Source organism: Toxorhynchites rutilus, chromosome 2 (assembly GCF_029784135.1).
Source record: "Toxorhynchites rutilus septentrionalis strain SRP chromosome 2, ASM2978413v1, whole genome shotgun sequence".
NCBI classification, from domain to species: domain Eukaryota; kingdom Metazoa; phylum Arthropoda; class Insecta; order Diptera; family Culicidae; genus Toxorhynchites; species Toxorhynchites rutilus.
Window position 1 is genome coordinate 316989112 of NC_073745.1, and position 15187 is coordinate 317004298.

The 15187-nt window shown below is 37.2% G+C and overlaps 1 protein-coding gene across 23 annotated transcripts in view; it reads right to left on the reverse strand.

Moving 5' to 3' along the window:
* LOC129765026 (glucose transporter type 1) overlaps nt 1–15187 on the reverse strand; it is a 647147-nt gene that overhangs the window by 151006 nt on the left and 480954 nt on the right. For 21 of the 23 annotated variants that reach the window (XR_008741328.1, XR_008741330.1, XR_008741327.1 and 18 more), the window contains one exon: nt 12103–12268. The exons of 1 other annotated variant lie outside the window; for it this stretch is intronic. Coding sequence is in view for 18 of the 22 variants with exons in the window: in XM_055764813.1 (XP_055620788.1) it covers nt 12103–12268 (166 nt within the window). In the remaining 4 variants the exon portion in view is untranslated. Of the gene's footprint in view, nt 1–12102; nt 12269–12965; nt 13459–15187 lie in introns of those variants that run through there. One more of the 23 variants, XM_055764825.1, reaches the window with a different exon arrangement.

Sequence of the window (15187 nt, forward strand, 5' to 3'; positions counted from 1 at the left end):
GATATGCTTGTTCACGTATCCAAAAAAGTTAAAATTCTAAAGACACGATGTAAAAAAGAATATTATGTAAATATACTTGATGGCTCAAGTCATTCCAATGTATGGAAAAAACTGAACGAAATTTTTGGTCGCGTTAAACCTAGAGAACAAATCAAATTAAAAGTTGATGGGAGAACCATAGTTTCTGATAAAGAGGTTGCTGAAGTGCTTAATTGATATTTTTCCAGTATTGGCAATAATTTGGCCAGTAAATTACCAATAAATAATTTGGACTATCTCAAACCTTTAAAATGTATAAGCAGCTCTATTTTTTTGAGACCCGCTAGCGTGAACGAAGTCAGTCTAATAAGTCAGCTCGACGTTAAGAAAAGCAAAGGCTATGATAATTTTACAGCTAAACTGATAAAAGCAAACACAGATCAGTTTTCTGAGATTATTTCAAAAATTTTTAATAAAATAATCGTAACTGGAATTTATCCAAATGCTTTGAAAATCGCCAAAGTTACACCAGTGTTTAAATCCGGCGACTCCTGCGATCCTTCGAATTATCGACCGATTTCAACATTACCTGTTCTCAATAAAATTTTGGAAAAGCTGTTAACTTCACGGCTTGTAAGCTTTTTGCGTATAAACAATGCTATGTACGAATATCAATATGGTTTTCGAGAAGGCTGTGGAACAATGACCGCTATTATCGAGCTCGTTGATGAACTGATCTGTGAAATTGATCAAAAAAAGATCGTAGGTGGCTTATTTATCGATCTTAAAAAAGCTTTTGACACTTTAGATCATGTAATTTTGCTTAAAAAACTTGAAAGATATGGTATTAGAGGAGTTGCTAATGATTTGATGAAAAGCTACCTATCTGATCGAAAACAATTCGTTATGTTTAATGGTGTTCGCAGTGACTTACGCCCAATTGGCATGGGAGTTCCTCAAGGAAATAACATAGGTCCTTTATTCTTTTTGATGTTCATCAATGATTTAGGAAATTTAAAACTACATGGTATACCGAGACTTTTTGCAGATGATTCAGCTTTATTTTACCGTCATCCTAAAGTTGAATCCATTGTAGCTGATATGGAATCAGATCTAGCGGTTCTCATGGAATATTTTAGTGGTAATCATCTCACATATAAAATATATGGTTTATCATTCGCCACGCAAGAAAATCTGTCAACATCTCGATCCGTCTGTCAGGAACATGTCAATTGAGAAGGTCACATCTTTGAAATATTTAGGGCTACACTTAGATTCTTGTCTTTCATGGGACACTCATATAAATCATCTATCGAGAAAAGTTTCAACTCTATGTGGTCTCATGAAAAGAGTACGTTGTTTTGTGCCTAAAGAAGCGCTGCTGCGTTTTTATTTCGCATGTATTCATTCCATACTCCAATATTTAATCGTTGTGTGGGGTCATGCTGCCAAATCAAAACTAAAAAAAAATCCAAACACTTCAGAACAGATGTGTGAAAGTAATCTTTAATCTACCGTTCCGATATCCGACAATTTCGATTTACACTACACTAGTACACCACAGAATTATTCCTAATTTAGGATTGTGTGATACTCAAACTATTATGTTTGTACATAATACATTGCATAATCGTAATTTCCATCATAACATAAATTTTTCAACTCCGAATACGAGAAATGCAAATGAGTTAACAAGAAGTAGAGCATACACAAACTTGGGTTTCACATTAAAATACAATTTACTTCCCAATGATTTGAAATCAATAACCAATAACAATATTTTCAAAAGTAAGCTGAAACATCATATAATCAGGAACGTTAATGAATACATTCTTTAAATGTGCCAACCAATTTAGAATTTAGACTTTACCATTCTGATTTTTTTAATTTTTTTTATTTTTTTCATTGTTATATAATTTTAAATTGATTCAAAATAGTCTCTAAAGTCATTAATGTTATCACCGTTTTGTTTATACTTTATTTTTATTTTTTTTTTGTTTCCTATCTTAAGTGAATCCCTTCAAAGGAACTAAGTTCCACTGGGATTTCACTAAGTTTAGTTTATTAGTTAATAGTTTACTCTCCGCGTTTTCCTAAATTATTATTGTTTTTTTTTTCTTTATCTGTTAGTAAGTGTCCACTACCAGTGGGCTCCCTATGAGCTTATTGGTGTGGGGGTCAGTGGAGGGTATTCTAATTTCAAAAACCGACCATGTACAATTTGTTTATTGGCCCAAAATCGACCTTTTGAGACTTTTTGAAGGCAATGAAGGTATGAAAACAAAATAATTATATTCATTTTGTTTATAGGCCCAAAAAAAATGACCTGTGCAAAATTTCAGCTCAAGTGGACATGATTTAGAGGTGCCTCAAAGCACTCAAATTTTGATTTTTTGACCACTCAGTCGATTTTCGGCAAATTTTTTTTTTCGAGATGGCACCAGATCTCGACGTTTCATGCGTTTTTAAGTCATTTGACATCGAAAATAAAATTTCGATTTTTCAAATTTCCTTTAGCACCCCCTCCCTTCCTTGGAAGATTTTCGAGGATCAAAAAATCAAAACATTGAGCGCTTTGAGGCACCCCTAAATCATATCCGCTTGAGCTGAAACTTTGCACAGGTCATTTTTTGGGTCAATAAACAAAATTTACATGGACGGTTTTTGAAATTTTACATGACCATTTTCGCTGCCACCCTAGTGTTCGTGTTATCGCAATAACGAAAATAGTGACAATCCATCTAGAGGTGCGATGGAAATGTTTATATACAGACATTCCATGTCAAACCGATTTAGAGGTTCACAGATTTTCGTGAAAAGTGGTAGTTTTGTTTTTCATCGCAAAACATTAGACCCGTATTTTTTATCATTAGGATGATAATTTTTCCCAAAAATTACTTTTTCTAAAAACTCACAACTTTCGAACTACTGCACCGATTCGGATGATCGACATATCAAATTTATTAGCTAGCCTCTTTTCCAAAAATATTATACTTGCTGAAATTTTAGATTTTGGTCTTGTAACTATTGATTGTATTTTTTCATATTACATATTTTATATTATATTAGTTTGCATTGTCTCGGGACCAAGGGCGCTATATTTTTTCTATATTTTTTCTTGAAGGCTAAGAATTTTTTAGATAACATATCCAAAATTCCGAGATGCGTTATTTTCTGTTCTTGAGCTATGATTTTTCAAAATTAACCGATGGTCCGAAAAATCATTTTGCCCTTTTTTTTTTTTTTTTTTCAAAAATGACTTTTTTTGATAAATTCATAACTTTAAAATTACCGGGCCGATTCAGATGATCGCTATACTAATTTGAATCCACATGAAATACCACATATGCATAAAAATTGGATTCTAGTAGCATAGATGTAGTCCAGTCGGATAGGAATATTGAACGAATACATGATAACTTTGAAAAATCACTCGAAACGAAAAAAAAAACACCTCTCTGATATTCGGATATGTTATTTACCTCAGCTTTCAAGAAAAAATATAAAAAATATGGTGACCTTAGTTCCGAAAGCATAACATAACTAGCTCATTAACTTTAATTTGATACATCGATCATCTAAATCGGTCCAGTAGTTCAAAAGTTATGACTTTTTAAAAAAGGTCATTTTTGGAAAAAAGGGGGAAAATTTGATTTTTCGTACCACCATAAAATGGAAATGGCCACTCTGATGAAAAAATAAAAAATACGGGTCTAATATGTTACGATGACAACCAATTTTCATGAAAATCTGACAATCACTATATCGGTTTTTCATGGAATTCAATTTTGTGCTTGACCCATTCTCACCTCCACTCAGTAAATAAGAGATTAATTCGAAAATATTGAAATTCGAATGAAAAAAAATATGTTCAAAATTAGTAATGACTCATCTGGCAAGACTATAAAGAATCATTCTATCCAATATTTACAATTTTAGAAGTTCTGTATAATGCTGGGCATGAGATTTTTTCTGAGGTGTTATTTGATGGCTATTTACACATCAAACAATCTTACAAATAATAACTATTTGTACTAAAGTTAAGTATTATGCATTGGAAGTTGTGGGAATATGTCTCCTACGGCTTGCAGTTTTCAAAAATGTTCGCAATATTAGTCAAGATATTACTAATAGTTTTGGTGTTCTCACAGTTCTTTTCTTCCTGACCGTGGTCTGTCCTTGTTACTTTCGGTCTGTACATACCTATCCCTATGGTACCTATACCTATGGTACGGTAAACAAATCTTCTGTTGATTCCGAGGAGTCTAAAGATATCTCCAGGTTTAAAACCTTTAAAATATTCAGCAATAACAATTGCTCTACGCCCGTTGATCTTCGCAAACAAAATGTACACAAAATGCACATGGATGCAACCAGAGGTACCAACCAATTTTTTGAAAAAGCTGGACAAAATTAAAGAAAAAAACTGGAGAAAGCTGAACAAAAAACTGGAAAAAACTGGTAATTTTTTTTTAAATTTTTCTCAATTTTGTAACAGTAAAATTAGAATATACAGTGACAGTGTTAGTTTGTACCATTGGTACTTACGTATTAACGCCACCGGAGCGTAATTTTCATTATGATTTTTTTTCGGAATGAATTTTTTCTGAGGCCAATGGTAATGTACAGGTAAACTTCGATATAACGTACATTTCTCTTTCCAAATTGTACGTTGTATCGAATTGTACGTTATATCGAAGCAAAATAAAGAACTCAGGAACATAGCTTATATTACTTTTTTGTGTTGTTGTTTGGGTGAGGTAAATAAATAATGATGAAAAAGTTCCACTAAAAGATGAAGCCAACCTTTCTCCCGATGTTCCCCTTCATGCTGTTGATTCATTTAGAATCCGGAATCATAAAACCAGTTGTATTTCGAGATTGGTTAAAAGTACAGACCAGCAAAGGCCTTTGTTGAACCTGTGAGATTGACATGAAACTCTCAGTACCTATTTCGGAAAATATTTTTCACACACTGAACATGTGTACGTTATATCGAGGTAAAATGTACGTTATATCGAGGGTACGTTATATCGAAGTTTCCCTGTACTTCGCCCCCCCCCCCTACATTAACATCCGAATGAATTTTATTGCGAAAAAAAATAATTCATAAAAAAAATCGCTCCGGTGGCGTTAATACATAAATACCGTAGTATTTTAATTTTCCTCATCCTGTTTGCGATCATACTTTTGATCATTACATTTTTTTTACATTTTGTATCATTCTAAATAATCCTGACTGTTCTTTATACGTGTCTACATAACTTTTGGAAGCTGGGATTCCTCGCGCAGTTTTTGTTGCTTTTCTATTTGTTAGTTTTGTTCAAATTGAATTTTGGAAATAATCGTTTTTTTTTTTAATTTAAAGAAAGCAAAATTATTGTCATTCCTTTTCAGTGACAAAATTTTACCTCAAAACAAAGAAGCATCCTTGCCTTAGTTTATAGTGAAGTCAGTAAGTTCCAGGTTCCAGATCTCCATAAATTCATTATCGATATCCTGAAGGTAATTTCAATTGCAAATATTCGGAAGATTTCGTAGAAGGGGAATAATTGACACATGCTTCCTTTCTATGACCTTGGGTGGATCAATTATCGTCATGTTGGTGATCAAAGGATCATTAATCATTTTGGAAATTGATTGCAGAGTGCAATAGAAAAACTTATCGAATCGGTCCTAAATTCAGCTACGGCGTTGTCTGAGATTTTACATACGAACAAATATTCATTGATCAATATTTCAGTCGCGGTACCTAGATAAACATTATCCAAACTGACATAATGTTCCTGATCGAACTGTACGTTTTTCAAATTAGTTATACAGGGTTTTCAATTTTGGGCTTCCGAAAGTATACAGCCCTGCGCTGACAACCATTTGACATAGCTGTCAACCAAAGCGTCATATCGTTAGTTGAATGTCTGCCATTTTACAATATGGATCGTTTTAGCATCGCACAACGTGTTAATTTTGTTAAATTATACTATAAAAATGATGAAACCGGCAAATGTTTTTCGAGCATTACGGACGAATTTTGGTCGTCATGGACGGCCTACAGAGCACACAATCGCTAATGTAGTGCGTAAATGCGAACAAACTGGATCCGTAGCGGATATTGTGAAACCTGTGCATCATCGTAATGTACGTTCGGCCGAAAATATAGCTGTTGTTGCTGTCAGTGTGGAGGATGACCCGAATGTTTCGATTCCACGGCGTGCTCAGCAATTGGGCTTGTCAAACACATCATTGTGGCGAATTTTGCATTTGGACTTGCACCTACATCCATATAAAGTCCAACTGGTACAAAAATTAGAGCGTGATGACCATGGAATGCGTCGGGCATACGTCGATTGGGTGAACGAACAACAGCAGCAAAATGCTGAATTTTCGCATCAAATTTTCATCAAAGATGAGGCACATTTCGAGCTCGGTGGTTATGTGAACACCCAAAATTTCCGTATTCTTCTTCTTCTTATATGGCACTAACGTTCCTAGAGGAACTCTGCCGTCTCAACGTAGCATTACTTGCGTCATTTTCATTAGTACTTAGTTGAGATTTCTATGCCAAATAACACGCCTTGAATGCATTCTGAGTGGCAAGCTCTAGAATACGCGTGACCACAGTGCAAGTCAGAGGAAATTTCTTTGAAGAAAAATTCCCCCGACCAGAACGGGAATCGAACCCTAACCCCCGGCATGTTAGGTTTGACGATAACCACTCGGCCACGGGAGCACAAAATTTCCGTATGTGGGGCTCAGAAAATCCACACGTGATTGTTGAGAGGCCATTGCATCCGCCAAAAGTCACTGTTTGGTGCGCATTATGGTCTGGTGGAGTCATCGGGCCGTATTTCTTTGAAAATGAGGACGGCGAGACGGTAACTGTGAATGGTGAGCGCTATGGCCGCATGTTAACCGATTTTTTTCTGCCACAAATTGAAGATATGGATACGGATGACATGTGGCTTTAGCAGGACGGCGCCACGTGCCACACAACACGACCGAACATGGCCATATTGCGGGACGCATAAGTGCTCCCGTGGCCGAGTGGTTAGCGTCATAACTAACATGCCGGGTGTTCGGGTTCGATTCCCGTTCTGGTCGGGGGAATTTTTCGTCAAAGAAATTCCCTCCGACTTGCACTGTGATCACGCGTATTCTAGAGCTTGCCACTCAGAATGCATTCAAGGCGTGTTATTTGGCATAGAAATCTCAACTAAGGACAAATAAAAATGACGCAAGTAATACTACGTTGAGACGGCGAAGTTCCTCTAGGAACGTTAGTGCCATTGAAGAAGAAGATAATTTCGCGTTTTGGTGATGCCAATTGGCCGTCTAGATCATGCGATTTGAACCCGCTAGACTTTTTTTTGTGGGGTTATGCGAAAGACCGTGTCTATGCCAACTCTCCGCAAACTCTTGAACATTTGAAAGACAACATTCGTGAAGTTATGACCGAGATACCGCCCCATATGTGCCGAAAAGTCATCGAAAATTACCTGTTCCGGATCAAGGTGTGCGAGGAAGCCCTAGGTGGACATTTGAATGATGTTGTATTTCACACATAATGGCATAAATCAAACTTTAATTTGAAATAAAAGTTTCTTCGAAATTCGAATTCTAAGTGTGTTTTATTTCGGAATTTAAAGTTGGAAAACCCTGTATTTTTCATATAGTCTGCCCTAAAAAAGTTACCCAAAAGTGTTCTGAATAATTTTGATATGCTCAAATGCGAAGTGAATTGTTTCGGACTTTCGTTTTGAAATAATCTGTCAATATTGTTCGGTATGATTCGAGCATAAGACAAGAATTTTCAATAAATTATCGTCGAAGGGTCATTTAAATCATCATAGTTCGATCTTACTTGGATCTGCTTTACATGATCATCATTCCAAATAAATCCAAATAAATTCGGAGCGGTTCGTAACGTTCAAATATACATTTGACAACACCTTCTAATGGAATCCACCGCGTGGCTGACGGATGCAGCATTTGGGTTTCAACTCTAAGAGATTTTGAATTTCAGCAATCTTTCTGTTACCTAAAGGACTACAGCCTAGATAGAAGTAGATGCCCTTAGACAGCTGCCCAATTCTCTCAGGCATGAGTTTATATGCATATGATGCACACTGCGCCATACCATGGGAAACAAATTTTAGTGTGAATAAGTATGGGCAGCCTTTCCTTAGATATGTTCCCAATGCTCTCTCAGGACCGGATATAGATAGCAAAAGACGATAATCGTCATAAAGATCTTCGATATGAGTGGAGCGGAGAGAAATTCTCACAATTAGATGAAAAGAATATAATTTTGGGGATAAAAAACTTGCAAATGCCGATAAAATGAAAAAGCTGGATAAAAATGTGAAAATTTAAAAAAAACTGGAGATTTGTTGCCTTTGGCTGTGTCGCTGGCATGTTTAAAACAAACTGGCAATATATAGGAAAAAGTGGAAGATTGGCAACTCAGGATGCAACACTGTCATTCTTTCCATATTAACCCTTTATAAGGCCGTGGCAACTATAACTCTTGGAATATTATCTGGAAATACATCAATTTTTTTGGGATTTTATTAAGACTCATATGGCGTCAGCCTAACGGGGCCGGGAGTTCAATATTTTGACAATGTTTGCTTAGACTATGTTAGTAATATGTAACCGATTACTCGCGGTTGACTCGAGGTTAGTATTACAAGTGTTCTTATAATAAGTATGTCGCAGTCTTCGATGCTCTGTACGTGTGCCCGACACGGGATACTTCCTATTGGGATGCAGCTGACCATTAATCAGCAACGCCCCCCTAGTCTGTACCCCATATCTAGCATGGTGCGTCTTTTTCGACTCGAGGAATCCAGGATAGAATGATCACTAGCCGGCACAACCATCAGCTCGTGTAGAGTTGTCATGAGCGGTACAACCTTTGGCTCTTGTTGAATGATCAGTGGACTGCACAACCTTTGGCCCGTGTATCTGTAAAGAGTGTGTGTATGTATTGCCGCGACTAAGTAAAAGTTTATCGTTTGGATAGGAGGGATATGAAACGGGGACACACTGAAGGAAACATCATTAAACGTTGACATCGGCGTTTCTGAGGAACAGGTATAGATGAAGCAGAAGATCAGGATCCCGGCTACCTAAGATATCCCGGACGGGGATATCCGATTGTCTGCCTTGTGCTCTCAGTGCTCTAGAGAGCTGAGAGCGAGCAGCATGGAACCGGATACACGACCAGACAACATGCTCGATGTCGTGGTAGCCATCGCCACAATCACAAAGATTGTTTGCTGCGAGCCCAATGCGATAGAGATGCGCGTTTAGGTTGTAGTGATTGGACATAAGCCGAGATATCACGCGAATGAAATCACGACCTACATTCAATCCCTTGAACCATGCACTCGTCGAGACCTTAGGGATAATCGTGTGTAACCAACGACCGAACTCATCACCACTCCAAATGCGCTGCCAACTTACGAGCGTATACTGACGAGGAATGTGGAAAAATTCATTATAAGCAATTTGCCTTTCAAAAAGTGTGCCTTCTAAAGCGCCCACCTTAGCTAGCGAGTCCGCTTTCTCATTCCCCGGAATCGAGCAATGAGAGGGAACCCATGCTAAGGTAATCTTGAATAATTTTTCGACCAAAACACTCAATAGTTGTCTTATTCTTGTTAGGAAATAAGATGAGCGTTTATCAACCTTCATTGAGCGGATTGCCTCTATTGAGCTGAGACTGTCTGAAAAAATAAAATAATGGTCGATGGGCAGTGTTTCAATGATCCCTAGAGCATAGTATATCGCACCCAGTTCAGCGACATACACGGAACAAGGATCTTTGAGTTTGAAAGAGGCACTGGAATTTTCATTGAAGATGCCGAAGCCAGTGGACCCGTTTATGAATGAACCGTCAGTACAGAACATTTTATCAGATCTAACTTTACCCCCATATTCTGCCGAAAATATCGGCGGAATAGAATCGGAGCGTAGGTGATCTGGGATTCCATGGATTTTTTGTCGCATGGACAGATCAAAAATGACAGAGGAACTGCAAAAGTATGGGAAGCAAACTTGGTTGGAGATGCCTTGTGAAGGGTGCACGTCGTGTGTAAGGTACTCATGGTATAAAGACATAAAACTTGACTGAGGAGTCAGTTGGAGTAGATTTTCGAAGTTATCAATAACCAATGGATTCATGATCTTGCAACGGATGAGAAATCTGTAGGATAATTCTGTGAACCGAAGAGTAAGCGGGGGTACTCCTGCCATGACTTCGAGACTCATCGTATGTGTCGAATGCAAACACCCCATTGCTATACGCAAGCAACGATATTGTATTCTCTCCAGCTTGAGAATATGAATCCTGGCAGCTGATCGGAGGCAAAAACTGCCATATTCTAACACTGATAATATCGTTGTTTTGTACAACTGAATGAGGTCTCCTGGATGGGCACCCCACCATGTTCCGGTAATTGTTTGGAGAAAATTGATTCTTTGCTGGCATTTCTGTTTCAAATACGCAATGTGTCTCCCCCAGGTACACTTAGAATCAAAATATACACCCAGGTATTTGAAAAACATAGAGTGTTGGATCGTTTTGCCGGATAGGTGAAGCTGGAATTGGGCGGGTTCGTGCTTCCTAGAAAAAACGACCATTTCAGTTTTCTCCGTAGAGAATTCGATACCCAGCTTGAGGGCTGCAAAAATTGTACAAAATTAATTTGGGAGTCAGTTTTATGTAGAAAAACCGCGATTTTAGAGTGTCGGCAGAAAATTCTGTTGAAATTCGTTTAAAATGAATCAAGTTAATAAGTTTCTCTCTGTAAGCGTTCGATTTAGTGTCTATAGAGTAAGATCATGCAGTTTTTTCAATAAAATAAATGGGGTATTTGATGAAAAATTCAAATTTTCAATTTTTTCTTTGTAAGTAAATATAAAAAACATTTCTTTGTGGCCTATAAAACACATCAAAAAGACATTTTCATCTGGAATCGTCACCCAATGAGAATGCCTATAGACTAGACACTGGCATTAGTCAGCAGATCCAATTGTCCATCAAAAGTTTTGTAACTGGATTTATTCGGCTCTCAGCCACCATACCTTTTTTACCGTTCTGGTCGTTTGTCTGCTCTCAGCCACCACAGCAAGAAACCATACCAATCTCATATTTTACTCAACCAAGTATCAGTTAATGCTTTTCCTAAACGAAGCTTGATGTCTACGTGAACCTGGTCACGAATCAATACGGTGCTCCTATGAGTAATAGATAACGGTACTCAGTATCAAACAAAGTAGTCACCCACACAAGACAACGCACAATGCGTTGAATGCATAGGAATGTGGGACAAATTTAGCCATTGTAACACTTTGGAGCGATGGAAAAGACTGCTCATAAGTATCATCACTACTGTTTGCATAAATGTCTCATGTTATTTGAATAATCGCATAAGTGTCTCAAACGACAACATCTTTGCTCATCTAAAGTGAAAAGTTCTGCTCATTTCGGATACACTGAAATCATTATTTGAGTATCTTTTGGTTTAAACTATGTTGAAGTAGCTGTTTTTAAAGAACAGAATAATTGTTTGCATAAGTGTCTTATGTCATCTGAATAATGTAATATAAATTTTTTTGTTGAAAGTGAAAAATGCTATTTTTTTCGGATACATGTTACTAGCATTAATTACATATTTATTGCATCAATGGCAAAAGTATCCCATATTCAACGGATAATAAAGATAAAAGTACGTATTGATTATACTTCATATGATTTACTCTTGGAGACTGTTTCGAAAGATTTCACACGAAGTCGAAATATAAAATATAATTTTTATATAAAAATATAACATTAAAATACATTGTTAAGTTAGTATATATGTATAGTTCACGAAAAAAATATTTTTTTTCATAATTTTGCATGTATCAATACTTTTTCAAGGAAAAATAATTCCGACCAATACGACACCCAAATATAATACGACCACAAAGGTTTAATAAACGTATCGCAGTAAAATGTAACTGCATGTAAATAGCCATTGCAATGACAAACCATGAAACACATTTTTTCTGCAATGCGCACGCCAGCTATCAGTGCCAACCGACGGGAGAAACCGAATAGTTAATAGTACTTACCTCCGAGACCTCGGTCTGGCAGCTTTCCACCGACTTGGTGAGCTCCTGCAGTTGCGTCCGGATCTCGCAGAGGGCGACCGTCGTCTCGAGATGCCGGTCACCCCGCTGCAGATCGTCTAACTTCGCCGACAGATTCATGCTCATCACGCTGACCTGCTTCTGCAATCTGTGCGGCGCATTCGTGAGTCGAGGGGGAGGGGATGGATGATTAATATTATCCGAAAAAAATGGTGTTGATGGAACGGAGAAATTTTTTTATATGTGAAATGGATGAATCATGAGAGAAGAAAAGAAAAGAAAAATATCGAATTAGAACTGGTGCCACCTCATAAAAAAACGAGTGATTACTGATTATCGAAAGCTGGATGGATGGGATGGTTTGTCTTTACGAGGAGTAAAAACTAAAAGTGAGAGAAAACTCTACATGGAACGGAGACTTTGGCCGATCGACTGACTGACTGACTACGTGAAAGCCGCTGGGTGTGATGCGCGCGGGTGGATGGATTAGATAGTAAGGATAGTTTCGTTCTGTACTCTAACAATGATTGAAGCATAAAACATTATTGATTAGCTGGCAAATGATTCCTGTCATAGTTGTTCATTTGCAGATAACACTACTACCGCAACGAATGAGCATTCTTAAACGAACCAAACCGAAACTGAAAAAAAATCAAAACATGATTTGCAACGAGCTTGAGAAAGAATTGCTGTTTTATTGTAAGGCACCGATTTTTAGGATCATGTGGTACAGTAGCAAGATAGTGAATATTTAATTGTCCCGGGTAGCATTTCAGTCATGAATTGATATTTATTTTCTTGTCCCATGTTACGTGGAGTTTTTCCGTCCCCGAATTACGAATTACCGAAAATATGGCGACGCTCTTGAGGTCTGTTCATGTTTACGACTTTGTGTGCCGTTTGGTGCGGACAAGCTGCTTCTGATGCTGCCTGTAAACCATTAAAATTCATAGCAGTGAGTGGAGCAGCTAATGATGATTTGCTTCGGCGCGGAAACTAACTGTTCCATATTTTATGTGTAAATTTGTCGGGACGCTTCGCTCGGCCGCAGATCGTCGTTTCGCCGGAAAACAAGAAGAAGGAAGAAGGATCACTTTTCGAATGCCAATAAAACTTTGCTGGTTTGGTGTTTGTGCTTGTTTGAGTTTCGCAACCTGGATAGATGGGGGGTGGGGAGTCGTGCTGGCTAGGGAATCGTACGGAGGAGGTAATGAGGCGAGTCCCGTTTCGGCGGGAGAAGATATCTTCAAACAATAGGAGTACAACATAAAATCATATCACATAAATTGGTTGGGGCGAGAATCGGAGAAGGTAGACTGCTTTTGAATTCTAATCCCCACGGTAAACTTTGTCGGCGGCTTGTGCGCCGAATTACTTGTTCTTTTTCTGGGAGGTATTATTTCGTTAGATTGTTAGTTATTCTGTAAACCATAATGTATTAGGTTTCGTTATAAACATGCGGTTTTTTCTTAGTTTTAATCTTTGAAAAATGATCAAGTTTTATCTATAGGTACACAACCTATAGTTTATATTTTTAATTCCAGTCCTGTACTTTCAGTAGAAGATTTGATTCTTCATATATGCACTCGTTAATACTGTCTGGGCGGGTCTTTCCTATCACACATTATCTACCCTCACTTGTAAGTCGTATGCTCTCTATATCCAAAAAATTGTACTCAAAACAGTAAATATATAAAATAGGCTAAGATAGCGATACCATCTTTTGAAAAAGTGGTGTTGCTTAGAATATGTTCCTCAGTTTACATGCAATAGGTAGGTTTACAGCAGGTAGAGAAAATGAATGTGAATTCATGAAAAAATGGGTGGGTTATATCTATGATATAACCGCAAGGTTGACGTGGGACTACCTTAAACTTAGCAATCATTTGTTTGTATTGATTACATTTTTGATTGAATGAAACAATTTCCGAATTCAATTGAATTCAACATATTTGCTTTGTGAGTAAAAAGTTTGTGTAATGCCTTGTGAGGTTCTATTCATGTATTGTGATAAATTATGTTCTTCGTTATAAGTAAATTTTATGACGTTTGGTATGATGACATCTTGGTTTTGAAGTCTGTGTTAGGGAAACAAATTTCAGTCGGAACAAAAATGCCCCCCACTTGCATGAATTTGTAATGCCAATTTCCCCACGCTCCTTGGATTTAAAGTCTGTTAGGGAAACACATTTCAGTCGAAACAAAATTACCCCCGACTTTCATGTATTTGCAAAGCGGATTCCCACAGGCACATTGATTAGAAGTCCGTGTTAGAGAAACACAGCTCGGTTGGAACAAAAATACCCCCTACTTGCATGTATGTTTGTTAAGCGAATTCCCGCAGGTACACTGATTTTGAAGTCTGTGTTCGGGAAACCGTAAATCGGGCCAATCAAAACTAGGCAGTTAGAGCGTTTAGATAACGCTCGACATTTCACAGTTATTCAATTGTTCATCTAATGAAAAATAACATTGTATTAATTGCGATAGAAACGTAGAAATATTCCATATCAATTCATGCAAACATCTTTCCGATTCAGTAAGAAATGTTCGAGTTACAAGCATTTGGAATCTTTCATTTTTTTCTGCATGTTCTGTGTTTGAGTTTTTATTTTACCCCCCATATACTCCGGTTAGACGTAGTCCCACGTCAAAAACTTCGTCAGCTTCAATAGGCTTTTTACATTGATTTAATAGTTATTGAAATGCGCTCTCTATATCTTTTTGAGAAATGGTGACCAATGCTTATGTTGAGACCGTACGAATGATCCTTATATCGTCAAGAAGGTGCTCTTAATTTTGCCTTAATTTTCGGAAAAAAAAAGTCACAGGAGGTCAAATCAGATGAATATGGTGGAATTATTTGTGGGATTTGACTATTTGGAAGCTTTGAAATGAATGTATTGTGATGCAAATTTCGGTTTTCGTGAAGAAAACTTCACTATATTTCTACGATTGCTTTTGTGTTAGTTCTAATTCTCATCAAATTCATCAATTGAGATCGCGGAGACATTTTATAATTCTCTATCCAATTGTGTGTTTGTAGAATGAAAAAAAAATACCTTTG